This window comes from Nothobranchius furzeri, chromosome 12 (assembly GCF_043380555.1).
Source record: "Nothobranchius furzeri strain GRZ-AD chromosome 12, NfurGRZ-RIMD1, whole genome shotgun sequence".
NCBI lineage: Eukaryota > Metazoa > Chordata > Actinopteri > Cyprinodontiformes > Nothobranchiidae > Nothobranchius > Nothobranchius furzeri.
In genome coordinates this window covers 7,899,101-7,913,874 of record NC_091752.1, presented here as the reverse complement: position 1 = coordinate 7,913,874, position 14,774 = coordinate 7,899,101, and the positions used below count along the sequence as shown (strand labels likewise).

The window sequence follows — 14,774 nt, the reverse complement described above, 5'->3', positions numbered from 1 at the left end:
ACTGTGTCCATCTCCTGCCTGATTAGTCCCTATTGGTTTCACCTGCCCCTTGCTAGCCTGCCCATGTGTTCCTCATTTTCCCCAGTGTATTAATACCTCCCGTCTTGTTATGTCCTTTGTCAGATCATTGTTTGTTTCAAGTCATCGTTGTGTTTGTTCCTGCCATTCCGGTTCTGTAATTAAATTCATTTTTATTTTGTCCGAGCCTGCATCTTTGCCTCCTGAGCTGCTCCACCACACTTGGTCCATCATCTCCACACCCACAACGTGACAGAATGATCTGACCAACCTGGACCTGTGGTGAGCACTGATACATCTCCCTGGAGGATTAATTTTTTACTTTTTCTCCTTTTAGCGGAAGGAGATTCGGACTCAAGGTGTTTGGCGCATCCTACCTGTTTTCCGGGCTGGTTGAACCATTGAGTGGGTTTCGACGCGTCCAGTTTGTTCCCGTGGTGGTCAAACCCTTCTCCTCTCCTGCTTTCTGCCCCCGTCCTGTTTTTTCTCATGGAAGCCGCGGATCCTGGAGCTTTGAGGGAGTTACACCCCCTACGCACGCCATCATTCTCCGGGGTGGTAGGGCTGGTCTCCCCGCTCTTCTCCTGCTTCCCTGCACACGAGCCTCTGCCTGAGACCCAGCGAATCGTGCTGTGCACCTGCTCAGACCGGTTGTCGAGTACCTGCCACCGATCCTGGTTTCCTCGCATCGCTCCTACAGATCATCTACTTCCTGCTCCACGCCTGTGGGGCCTATGCCTGCAGGTCTCATGCTGCTGCAGCCTCTACAGGGTCCCACACCTGCTGCTGCAGTTTCCGGCTGAGCCCTACGCCCGCAGCTGCAATTTTTTTCCTGTGTCAAGTCAAGTCAAGTGTTCCTGCGTCAAGTCAAGTGTTCCTGCGTCAAGTCAAGTGTTCCTGCGTCAAGTCAAGTGTTCCTGCGTCAAGTCAAGTGTTCCTGCGTCAAGTCAAGTGTTCCTGCGTCAAGTCAAGTGTTCCTGCGTCAAGTCAAGTGTTCCTGCGTCAAGTCAAGTGTTCCTGCGTCAAGTCAAGTGTTCCTGCGTCAAGTCAAGTGTTCCTGCGTCAAGTCAAGTGTTCCTGCGTCAAGTCAAGTGTTCCTGCGTCAAGTCCAAGTGTTCCTGCGTCAAGTCCAAGTCAAGTGTTTCCAGTCAAGTCTTTGAGTCCCTGTCCCCCGTCAAGTCAAGTGTTTCCAGTCAAGTCTTTGAGTCCCTGTCCCCCGTCAAGTCAAGTGTTTCCAGTCAAGTCTTTGAGTCCCTGTCCCCCGTCAAGTCAAGTGTTTCCAGTCAAGTCTTCGAGTCCCTGTCCCGCGTCAAGTCAAGTGTTCCCAGTCTCCTGTGTTGTGTGGCCTTGTGGGCGTCTGGTATCCGCACCTTAAGGGGGGGTACTGTCACGATCTGCCCCTGCCTTCCTGACTGTGTCCATCTCCTGCCTGATTAGTCCCTATTGGTTTCACCTGCCCATTGCTAGCCTGCCCATGTGTTCCTCATTTCCCCAGTGTATTTATACCTCCCGTCTTGTTATGTCCTTTGTCAGATCATTGTTTGTTTCAAGTCATCGTTGTGTTTGTTCCTGCCATTCCCGTTCTGTAATTAAATTCATTTTTACTTTATCCGAGCCTGCATCTTTGCCTCCTGAGCTGCTCCACCACACTTGGTCCATCATCTCCACACCCACAACGTGACATATTCACTCTCTCTCTATCTTTCTTAACTTTTTTTTTTCATCACAATTGTCTATTTTTTGCTCATTTTAAATATATTTTTAATCTTTTTCTAAATTCTTTTTTATATTTTTACATTTTTTGTTTTTTTGTGAAGCGCCTCATGATTTTTATCTTGAGAGGCGCTATAGAAATTATATTTTCTTTTGCTTCTTCTTCTTCTTCTTCATCATCACTATACTGATGCAGATTCATGATATCTGTTGCTATGGCAATGCAAATTACTAACAAAAACGCCACAAAAAAACCTCATTGGAATGAATTTAAATTGCCTAAAATGGAGCCAAAGGCTGTTTCTGAGATTGGCCTATCAGTAAATTTTAACCTAGAAACACAGTTCCCATTTCAAATTGGTGACAAGACAACGAACTCCAACATGTTGAAGCAGCTCTTTTGTAACTAGGTTTGGTATAACCACAGATTTGGGTTTTTTGGTGTATTTGTTGAAGACCACTTATCAACCATTATCCAGGTACAACTTTTACAACAAAATAAGGACCGCAAGCAAGCAAGCAACCGTCCATCAGTCAAACTAGTCCATCCAAGCATAGATCCAAGCCTCCCTCTCAATTCTTGATGAACTGAAAATCTGGAGGGAAAAATGTCAGGTGGTGATGAGGGGAGAAGCAAAGTAGAGACACTCAGCGAGCCTCTCTCTCTCTCTCTCTCTCTCTCTCTCTCCCTCTCTCTCTCTCTCTCTCTCCTCACACACACACACACACACACACACACACACACACACACACACACACACACACACACACACACACACACACACACACACACACACACACACACACACACACACACACACTATCTCAGCTGTTTTCATATTATCTTACAATTTTTAACTAAGAATTTAATGTTTTAAGCTCACTGTTAGACTGTGATTTTTACAGTACCACACATCTTACAGTAAAAAGCTGCAAAACAATTTTTACAGTTAATAACTGTAATTCCCATTGCATCATGGGAGTTTTCAGTCACGTGGTACTTTGTTTACAGTTTGTTATTGTAGTTTTTGAAATTACACTAAGCTACTGTAAACTGTTAGCTATTTCAGTTATTTTTACTGTAATGTATTGGTAAAAAGCCGTAAAACCATTTTTACAGTAACCAATTGTAGTTTCAGATAGTTTGACATTTCAACTAAACTTCAATTAATTAACCATTTCTGCCAGCTTTTCAAATATCTTACTGTCCAGTTTATCAACTAAGGTCACAGATTTCCATTATCTGCTGTTCAGTGTTGCTTTATTAACAATTTGTAAATTTCACCAGACACAGTAAACGTGATTGAATAGAGACCATACCCCGTTTTTGTTGTAAACAAATAAACAAAATAGAGAATTTAATACCTTTCTTCAAAATCGAGGTTTCAAACTGTTGAACGTGAAATTTTTGTTCAACATTAAAATTTCTCTTTCTCCTAGGGTTTTTTTTAATTTATCGATGTATCATAAATTCTAAATATTAAGTTGGAAAGGAAAAAAAGGCTGAAGATTATTTTGTCTTCACATAAGGACTTTTTTTTTTACAAAGAGCTTTAGTATTATATTAGCCTACTTCTATTCTAGTTTGGCCTACGCATAACTTAAAATAGCTGTAGTAATAAATCCGTTACTTTGTTTATTTATTTCCATAGACTGTACATACATACTGTACATGTTTATTTCTAATCATTTAAATTCGAATGACTTCCGCCGGAAAACGTCGTTGTGGATCCTGAGTCGACCCGGACAGTTTTGACCGCTGCACCAGTGAGCGTTCACGTCAACATAAGCCGTCTCTGCTTTGCTGTTCGGTAATGTTTCTGAAAAGTGGAGCTTTTTGGTTTTAATGTGAAACTTTCTGTTTGTGGCGGAGGGTGGCGTGATTATTCAGGGGTGGGATGAAGCAGTTAGGTGTTTTCACCGCGGATTTATTCGCCTGTTTGACTTTATGTTAAAACAGCTGAGGCGTTATTCTACTGTGACCATACTTCGTTGGCTTAGCTTCACCTGAAACCCTCTCAGTTGTTTTTATGTTTAAATATATTTACTCTGCGTGCCTGCAGTGCTGTCCGCTCACACACCAGTAATGTTAAGTGGTTAAGTGGGGGCCCTAGCTGGATGCCTCGTCCCATTACTGGTTGTGCCTGTTTGGACAGTAAACTGGGAGTAAATGACTGACTCTTTCAGGATAGCACACTTATGGTTTCCATTCATTGAGTCAAGCAAGACGGGATCAAAAATAATGATTTCACAGTTCATTTTGAACGAATTCATGCAGCATTAAGACTCATGGGTCAGTTTATCTTGGCAGCACCATGGAGAGGCATCATCTACATTAACACACCGCGTTCTTTTTGTGATCTCAGGTGCTGATAATTTATAACTTATAAAACCAGCTGAGGTAAAGACGAGAAACAAAACAGGATCTGAAATTAAGCTCATTTGTTTGGTTCACTTTTTCATTTAAATGATTTATAGTGTGAGTTATGACTCATCTGTTCTTACCTTTTAATTTTCTAGGAACTTCTACCGGGCCTGCAGGATGGCTCAGACAGACACCAAGGTGCTGGTTCTGGGAACGCTGGCTGGAGTGGCCGGCATCAGCCTCGCTGTGGTGTGTTACAAGAGCTTAAAGTCTAAGCAAAGAGGCTCCTGGCCAGGGTTCTATCACAGCCACACTAATGGACAGGAGTCTGACATCATGTTGGTGGATGGTCCAGGTTTCCCAAGAGGACAGGCTGAAGTTCTGGAGCGCCTCGAGGCCCTGATTCAGTGTGTTTCTGAGCTGAAAGAAGAAATGAAATCACTGAAGACTGCTCTGCCAATGCTGCAGGACCATGTCAGGGAAGAATTGCGAGGCCGTAATGAGACGCGTCGAGTCAGCCCTCTGCACAAAGCCACACCACGAAGGAAAAGGCCTGCAGGGGCCTCCAGAGCAGAGGGACAGAGCTCAGAGGAAGGAGAGAGTGAGGGAGGGTAAGTCCTTTTAATTGTAAGACATTTGGATATTTGCTGACCAGTGACCAGCGTTATTTCTAAAATAGAGTCTGTACTAGAGCTCGACAGAAATGTTTTTTCTAAAGCAGATGCTGGTTTGTGCTGCCGATTTTGATGATATCTAGATGTTTCTGCCCTTTTTGCCAGCTAAAATGTCACTAGAGTGGATGCACAACATTTCTGAACCAGTTGCGTGTTCTGAACAGATTCTGAGCACTGAATTTAAAGAGCAAGTCACCCCCTACAAGAAACGTACTCCACTACCACTGCATGTTTGAAAAATACAACAAATGCTGTTGCCTGGCAGACCGAAAAGGCAGAGCCGCTAACAGATATACACAAACAGGCTCACAACGACATTGTGACATCATAATGTACCAGCTAACGTCATAGTAGGAATGTATGTAGTCAACCGGTTAATTGCCGTTAACGTTATAACCGGGTAAAATAGTTTTGCCCGGTTAACCGCATCGAGTCCTTCTGCTGCGTTGGGTGTAATATATTTTGTGCCTCTAGAGGGTGCAAGAGCACTGCTATCAAATGTTTACTGGACAACCGCAGAAGAAGACATGAGATTGTCACATGACCAAACAAGTGTGCTCAAACACAAGGCACTTAGCAAAGAGCCAGCGTTGGAGCTGTTTGTTCTTAGTTATTTCATTCTTGGAACACAACGGGGGTTGGTTTCCAGTTAACCGGCTATTAACCAATAAGGGCGTCAATAGCCGGTTAAAGAAATTTGAGAACATGCATCCCTACATCATAGTGTACCTCTTAGCCAATAGCGCTGGCAGATTTAAATTCAACTGCAGTGCAGAGTTTTTACCTGACAGCGGCACAACACTGACAGTTTTAGGCAGGATATTTAAATTTTAACTAAAAAGCACTAAAGTTCCAAATTATTGTCTACACCACTCATTTATATAGTTTATCAGCAAAAAAGTTGATTTGGGTGTGAGTTGCTCTTTAACCAATTCTGGGATGTTACCTTTGTGCACAGAGTAAAGATCAAACATTTAACCAAAGTTAATAAAACTAATCAATAAACTGACCACGTATTCATTTCTACAAACCAGATAAATAAAAACAAATAATTACACATCAGTGCTAACGATGACCTCCATGGTTTTGTTTACCGTTATATTGTTATAGAATAACATAGCAAAACAAATGCGTTATGTAGCTGTTGTATTAAAATTAGATTGTATTATTGTTTAATATTTCAGACTTTTGAGGCTTTATTTAATAAAGTTAAAGTCCCATAGTTATCACACACCGGTGAAATTCGTCTCTGCAACTGACCCATCCCCGTAGGGATCGGTGAGCTGCAGCTGGTGGCTGCACTCAGGAACTGTTTGTTGGTTTAACCCCCCCACCCACCCCACCCCCCCAATCCAACCCTGCAGGGAGGCATTGGGTCTCTTTTTTTAAAGAGCAAGTCACCCCCTACCAGAGTATTACTCCACTCCCACTTCCTGTTTGAAAAATGCAACAAATGCTGTTGCCTAACAGACCGAGAGGGCGGAGCTGCTAACAAATACACACACACAGGCTCACAATGACATTGTGACATCATACAGTACCAGCTAACGTTCTAGGGTACCTCTTAGCCAATAGCGATGGCAGATTTAAATTCAAATGCAGTGCAGAGTTTTTACCTGACAACGGCACAACACTGACAGTTTTAGGCAGGATATTTAAATTTGAACTAAAATGCACTAAAGTGCAAAACTATTGACTACACGTGTCTGCAGCACGATTAGACACACATTTATACAGTTGATCAGAAAAAATAAGTTCATTTGTGGGTGACTTGCTCTTTAAAGTCTTTGGTATGACCAGACCAGGGTTTGAACTCCGATCTCCCAGTCCCAGGTCGGCCACACTAGCACTGAATAATGAATATAACCCTGTTTGTGTCCTCTATGCGGCAGACTCCACCCTCTTTCCCAGACTGTGAGTTTGCAGATCCTGTTTAATTAATGAAAAGGTTCTGAAGTTATGTAACATTTTATTTTGTATCCTTTGTTACGTTCTAATACTGGCATAATGTTTACTTCCATAAAAGTGACGCATTAATCAACTGATTTTCTTTATTTAAAATGATTCACTTAACCCCTCCAGGACCTGGAGGGGTTAAGTGAATCATTTTAATGAGTCTGGAGTCCTGGTGAACAAACCAACTCATCAGCATCCGAACAGTTGGCAAGTTGCACATTATTTGTATTATTTCCACTTTTACCTGCTAATCTCTAAATTATTATGAGACATAAATAGATTTCACCCCTCCCTGTCCACCTGTTCGACCCGTTTTCTGGTTCTATTCTCCGAGTTTGGCAGAACGTTGGTTTGCCTGGGGAGGTGCAGAAAGCAGCAGACTCATCAAGGGCTGTCGGGCGTCCACCTTGAACTCACGCCAGCTTCAGATGTAATAAACAACGGATGTGTTTCTTTTTAGCACACCTGGTTTTTAAAGGCTTAAAGAAGCTCAGTGATTATTTATCCAAGGTCTTCCTGCAACCAGGCAGGACGGTGGGGTCGCTTGGGCAACGGCGTACAAATGAAAATGGTTTCAAATGTGAATAATGATCAGATATTTCATAAAGAGCAGAAATATTTATGGAGTTTTAAGCTCAACTGACCGGAGGTTTGTTTGTGTTGGAGTTAAAGGCATCATAGTAGCTCCGAGCTGCAAAACTCTAGCCAGGACTGCCCGGCTTGTGAAAGAGACATATCGGTTGTCTAATAAATCACCCTGAGGAGGTTTTTATTATTATTATTATTGTTATTATTATTTAGCTAAATAAAATGCCTTTTTGGGAGCTTTAACATACTTGATATCAAAGTCCTTAAAGAGCAAGTCACCCCCTATCAGAGTATTACTCCACTCCCACTTCCTGTTTGAAAAATGCAACAAATGCTGTTGCCTAGCAGACCGAGAGGGCGGAGCCGCTAACAAATACACACACACACACACACACACACACACACACAAGCTCACAACGACATTGTGACATCATATGGTACCAGCTAACATTCTAGCCAATAGCGATGGCAAATTTAAATTCAAATGCAGTGCAGAGTTTTTACCTGACAACGGCACAACACTGACAGTTTTAGGCAGAAAATTAAAATTTGAACTAAAATGCACTAAAGTGCAAAACTATTGACTACACGTGTCTGCAGCACGATTAGACACGCATTTATACAGTTTATCAGAAAAATAAAGTTGATTTGGGGGTGACTAGCTTTTTAAAGATTTCGACATCTTGCAGTACTTTTGTGTCAATTACTTATTAAATGTGCACCAAATTTAAGAAAAGCACTTTTAGTACAAAACTTAACTCGTGTGTAAATTTACAAATCATGTGGATGGTTTAAAATGAATAAACAGCACATCAGCGAAGCCCCGATGAAGGCAAAACATGTTGGCAAAGAAAAAAAACAAGCTCTGTTTACTCTGTGTTTGATGAAGAAGCAGAAAAAATCAAATTGGATAAGAAACACAGAACAAACTTAACATCAAGTTCAAATGAACGGCCCTAGACGAAGTCCGCTCCTCCTCTTGCTTTGAGGCTTGTGAAAATTAAAACTCTTTGAACAGGAAGTAGCTTTAAATCCCAAATCAAATTCCAATCTGTCCCAATTTCATCGTTATAGCGCCACCTGCTGCCTGCAAACACAATTCAACTGTTAGAAAGTGCAAAGCATCAGTTTTGAGATGAGAAAGCAGAAAGGACCAAAACTTTATCGGTTTCGTTTCAAATCTTGAGTGCAGCATTTGTTGATCCATCGTAATATATAATATATATTTGTACGTTAAATACATGCAAACGCGTGAAAGCTATTGAAAACTTTATTCTGCCTCATTTACATAATTTTCAGTCATGTCACCTGACCTGTTTAAGTCCAGAGGCTTCTGAAAACCAGCTTGAGGAGTCAAACAGTTTCAGGTCATGTAAGTTTACTGAAAGAGGAAGTGAGACAGTTCTTATTGTATGAGCCTCTTTTTTTATGACGTATAAGCATTTCAGGTCAGCTTGCCTCTGCTTATGTTACCGTCTCACATGTCTTATGCTAGAAAAGCAAATTGAAGCTTCTGGCAGGTGTAGTTCACCTTCACATGTCATGTTTCTGGGTATTGTGTTTTAAAAGAAATCACATCATGTACACACCTCTCATAATTAAAGGGCCTTTTCTGCCGCTCTTTCATTTGGGCGTGGGAGTTGGTGCAAACGGTGCAGTGTAGAAATTCCAATGCTCAGGGGAGTTTGTGCAGCGTTCCTGCTGATGGAGCCGGTTACCGTCCCTAATCCTCGTACTTCTGAGGAGCTCACCCTGTCTGCTCAGCTGGCTTGGAAGTGTTTTCAGCACAGCATCCCAGCAGGAGCTGAGGCACTAAGTGCTGGATTAAAGTCGGGTTAAACGTTTTGCTGAAACCCGTAGCTTCCAGATTAGCGAGATTACTGTGTTTGTTGCTTGGTAAATTTGCAAACATGGCTGCTCTGCATTTGTTTCGCTCTGGTGCATAAACTGAGACTAAAGACGTACTCACTTATGTAGTTTCTGTAAACGTAAACTAGCATAGCGGCACATTTCCAACAGGTGGCGTTGTGGAAGCAGGAACAGGGCAAGCGGCAGCATGGGTAAAGCGTGATTTTATTACCTTTCTGGTGGCAAAAACGTCTTCAGACTTAATGGTTTTTGTGAACATTTGTCTTGTTTTGCTTCTGATGCTTGGTAATAAAGTTGAAATGAACATTTTTAGTTAATCACATCACTTTTGTTCATTGTGTTTGCAGAACCCATTCAGCCGTGACCAGTGCTGATAAGATGGGTTAACCATGACCCCGGGGTCATGATGCACACAAGTTCTGCAGAAAACAGGAACGTACTGCTTTAGTTATTAGCTGGTGTGTTAAGATGCTGTTTATTCACTCGCTCATGTGTCAGAGACTTCCTCAGCGCTGCCTTTTGCAGGTAAAAAGACCCATCAATCACGCTCTCTGCGTGCCAAGCTGTCAGTGGCCTGTCTTGTAGGAACTTGTAATTCTTTGAACCGTTCCCACTGAGTTTATTAGATCATGTCGCTCTTTTTTATGAGAAAAACAGTCTATCTGACATCAGGTAGTTGTTGATTGAAGCAGATTGTAAGTAGAGTTTTGAGTTTTTTGAAGGGAAAGCTCGATCGACACAAAGAAATGGTTAGAAGGAGGAAAAAATGCTGATTTGTGATTAAAAGCATTGGCTGAATTTCCCCGTGATGTCATGAAGGTTTGCTATGCACCTGTCTGTACCCAAGACACTCACCCCAATATCGTCAGAGTAACTCTTCAATGAAAGCCAAACAAACGCGGTCGTTCACTCCAGAGTTCGGAAGACGGTCTATTATGGAATCAGACCTGTCAGAGACTGAGAAAATGTGTAGTACTTGTTCTCTTCTGTCCGAGTTAACTATACGATATTTATCACAGTACAGGGGAGGCTAAATGAGCTGCTAAAAGCCAGAGACGGCATTTAAAATTTTAAGCCTGAATTTAACCGACATCTCAGTCAGACACCTTAACTGACATCTTCCAGTGTTATCACAAGATCTTGTTTCGTTTGTCTAAAGGCGATAAAAAGTGCTGCCAGCTTTTATCTCTACCGTGCTTTTTATGATGGTTTCCTGTTTTCATTCAACTTTCTCTTAATGTTTTCATGATTGTTTTCATCTGTCTTTTAATGTTCCACCACACTATATTTGTTCTTATCGTGTGGTTTGTGGTTGTGTTCAGCACCTTGGTCTGCTGATCAGGTCGTGGAAGGTGTTTCATAAATAAATGAATAAATGGTTGTCCCTACCAACTCGTCTGAGAAACCTCTACCACCTGAAACTGCAGCGCCAGAGCTTTTTTTCCACAGAAAACGACCCATCATAATAGAGGCCAAGGCAGATTTATTTAAAAATTGAGTGAACAAGACTTTTAACTTATCGGTACAATCCAATAATATCTTATCTGCCCAGTGTTGCATTTACCGTCATGGGAAGAAAAAAAACATTAGGCAGAGGTGCAATCACCGAAAAACTGAAATTAACGACATCAATGCCCATCGTGTGTAAATAAACGTCTGACCACATCTGTACTTTCCAGGAAACCAGAGTTTTGCAGCAGAACCTCGAATTGTAAAGCTTTGCATAAACCTTTGCTTTGTTTCTCTAACAGGTGTTCTGAAATGTCATTCTACAAATAGGTCGTAATTAAACCCATTTATTTGCATGTGCCTTTTTAAAGAAGACAAATAAATCTTTGTACGCACGTGTAAACCCCCCAGTTTCCACCCGTGTTTTCCCTCCAGCTATCCTAATAGAAATGCTATTCATAGACAACGCTAGCTACTTCTCCCAGGATGAATTACAGCCTCTCTGGCTTGTAATGTCATCTCACGTCTGTGACAAGTGACTGACAGGTCACGCTTGTTCTTACAGATGCTGTGAAAAGTCTGTAGTGAATCGGCAGCATGGAAACTGGGTGCTAACAGCAGAGCACCCATGTTAAGCCCCTAGAAGGGATGGAGGATAAATAATTGGACTCTTTCCAATCAGGCAGGCATTGTTCAAAGGGAACTGTTTATTGAGTCTGTCACCAGATACTGAATAAAGTGACTGCATGTTCTAGGACCCCGAGATGTTGGGATGGTAACTTGGGTTTGTTTTCAATGGGGTTACCACGGAGACTGTCATTACTAAGCTCTACTGAGGGATGATGTCTTTGCCACTTAGCATCTCTGTTGAATAGTTGATCTGTTTTCCAGTGAGTCCAAAACTTGTTGAAAGTAAAGTACAAGCTTTCCAGACCTCTGAGTTCCCCAATGCGGCATGGTTCCATTCAGAAGGATAGTTTGCAGTAAATATGAGTTAAATTCATATCGAATTTCAATAAAAGTAGAAACCTAAGCTGAAAGTTGATGTTAAATTTAGAGGACCACATTCTTCAAAACCTTCAAACTACTCAGTAATAAATACTATTCATATTCTCTCCATCACATTTTAGTGTTAGTAATTTTATAATTTACTTTGTTTTACAATGGGACTTATTTATTGGGTTGGGGAAAATAACTATATAAGATGGACAAACCCTCCGTACATTGACCCGTAGGTTTCTAAAAAGCTGGAATAAGGTCCAGTGGGTGGCTCTACCGCCATCTTGGCCAGGTCATTCGTCTCGTCACTCCTGGAAAATACAAACATGGAGCTGAGAGCAGGGCTGTGAGGGTGGGGGCAGATTATTGACTCTGAACAAACTCTGAGACGGTGTGGCTACAAGCTAACTGAGCTAACAGAAGCTAATGGAGGTTGGCAGACATTTTTAATCAAAGCCGTGGTTGAGACCTTCCCTGGAGCAAACAGAAGGGTAAGCTGCTAGCACTGACAGCTAATCCCCCCCCACACACACACACACACGCACACACACCGGATCCTGTCTGGCTGTAAAGCAGTCAGAAATTATGTGTGAGCCGGGCCCTGAAGACAAGCCTACTCTCACATGTGGAGCAATATAGCTTCAGCTATAACGCTTTGCCTGATGCCAACATTTTATTAGAAATATTTTCTGTTGCCCAACAGACACAGAGATGGGATGAGGTTGGGGGGGTTCACAAAAATAAACAATAACGAATGTACAAGAATCTGCTTCTAGACCTGCAGAAAAAGACACGCAGAAGTACAACAGAACCAGCAGCTGCATCAGAGGCACAGGAGATAACGGCGCCATTGGGTCCCGGGCTGCTGCGAGTGGGCCCTTGGGTTTGCCCAACCCCAGCAGAGAGCCGACTGAGCCCAGGGATCCGTACCCCACCAGGAAGTCACCGGGGGCAAGCAGGCAGATGCCAAAAACTTCCAGCCCCAGACAGAAAGGACACGCCCCTACGTATTCATAATTTCAAGCTTTAATTAAATAAATAAGGATTAGTTGCATAAAATGCAGCCCTCTCAGAGCTTTTATGATGTAACCTTGACCTATTTAAGCTGCTTTAGCAAATTTGGTAAACATATTAGCTTAAAAAATTCCCATGCCTGTAAACATTGTTTTAATATCGTATAGCTATAAATATGTTGTGGAGATTGAAAAAAGTTAATAAAGTAGTTCTCACGTTTGTCTACAAATCTCCACCAATAACGCAGAAAGCAGCCATCCCAACATCCGGTCGTCAGTCTTGCTGAACCACCCCACTTCCCTGGGTCCTCCACTCATTTCACACCGACATTTTGCAACAGAACACCACTGGTGAGAGGTTCTCGGCTCAATAATACCAGAGAAAGAGAAACAGCCGGCTGCTATACTTCAACTTTAGGACAATCTACCATAGAGTCCCAGAAAGAAAACACCATTTGAAGTATCGGACAACAAAAAAACATTTGGGCCTAGAAACGGCGACTGGTGTTTAGCACTGTCACGTTTCCTCTGGAATTGTGGGTGAAGCTGTAGATAAGTCAAACAATGCTCTCAGCTCACTGGTCATCCTACATTTCTACCCTCAGCTATGGTGGTGAGATGTGAATCAGGACTGGATACAAATGATCTTCCATACGGTGGCTGAGCTCACCCTAGCGATGAGACGATGACTAACATCCAGTCAGATCTTCCATAAGATCTTCTTGGACATCTGTTCCTTTTCTTTTTACCGGTTTGTCCTCATTTCATTTCTCTGATCTTGAATTTACCAGCATAGAAATATCATTTCTTCCTTTTCAGTCGGAGGGACCGGTGGCGTCAGTGCTCGGTAGCCTCGCCTCTGTCAGTGCGCCCTAGGGCAGCTGTGGCTACATCGTAGCTCATCACCATCAGTGTGTGAATGGGTGAATGACTGATTGTGTTGTAAAGCGCTTTGGGGGGTTCCAGGGCGCTATGTCAAATACAGACCATTTACCATTTGCTTCTGATGAGTCAATCTTCACTCAGCAGCTCTTTAACGTATCTGATCCATGTTGGAAATTTGATGGTAATATAGTCCCAGTTGCAGTACAGTCTCAGGGATATACGGTGGTTCTGAACAAGTAAACATACATCATATGAACACACACGTTGACAGAAAGACATCCTTAGCTTCTTTTTTCATTCAACATAGGTGATTCGTGAGCCGTGGAGTAGCGTGACCGGAATGCACCGATCAGTCAGGGCTTCACTGCCTAACCAGCTCCACCGAGTAAATAACCCGCGAGAGGCAACGCACGTGGTTGCAGGATTAAAGTTATAAGGGCATCATAAATGAATGAATCATTAAATTACTCGAGTTTACGGATGGAACAGTCTAGCTACCAAATCTTGCTCAGCCAGGCCCCAACACTGAATGGAAATCTAAGCTGGATCATGTGGGACGATAAATAATTGATCCTTACCGTTGGCTTTTAGGGTTTATGTAGTGGTACTGTAGAGGGGATGGTTGTGAGGAGGATTTGGCACTCAATCCTAATGGATGGTTTAAAAATGGGTGGAGATTTAAGTCGAGTATACGAAGCCTAAGTCTCCTCCCCTTCCGGTCGGCTCATGGGTTCCCGGAAGAAAGAAAAATGAGTGCAAGTCAATGGAGCTAAAAGAGTTATTTATTTATTACCCTGGATCACACAGATGCTGGACTTCAATTTAAATGAAATATAATTATGGGTGTTTCAGTCATGTACTTTGATTTATCAGCTTTTAAAAGTTCGTAATTACTATGACTAAAAATCAGACATCGGTACGTCGCACACATGTCAAGTCACCACAGAATCTCCTTTCCTAGCGTAGCTGCTGCTTACCACGTGGCCAAAATAATGGTGGTTCTTTCCCCCTGAAGGAAGGAATCAAAGTTCGCCGAATTTACGGCCATTTTTCCTTTGATCTTCTGTGTGCCTGGTTCATTAACAATAATTTGGTGATGCGCATTTGTAGTCCTGGACGTATTTTCACACAATACCTAAAACAACTTTTGCCCTCGTTTGAAAATAAGCGCTTTCTTGGTATCAAAATGTGTTTATCAACTTCACAGACATCATATGTGAAATCCATGTCACATAACAAGCGGGA

At 42.3% G+C, this 14,774-nt stretch overlaps 1 protein-coding gene across 3 annotated transcripts in view; it reads left to right on the top strand.

Moving 5' to 3' along the window:
- LOC107375514 (regulator of microtubule dynamics protein 2) overlaps positions 1-14,774 on the top strand; it is a 60,219-nt gene that overhangs the window by 3,240 nt on the left and 42,205 nt on the right. Inside the window, exons 1-2 of one of the 3 annotated variants that reach the window (XM_015944075.3) lie at positions 3,434-3,542; positions 4,252-4,707. In XM_015944075.3, coding sequence (XP_015799561.1) covers positions 4,274-4,707 — 434 coding nt within the window. In that variant the 5' untranslated portion in view covers positions 3,434-3,542; positions 4,252-4,273. Of the gene's footprint in view, positions 1-3,433; positions 3,543-3,563; positions 4,133-4,251; positions 4,708-14,774 lie in introns of those variants that run through there. The other 2 variants (XM_070542205.1, XM_054749942.2) reach the window with 2 other exon arrangements.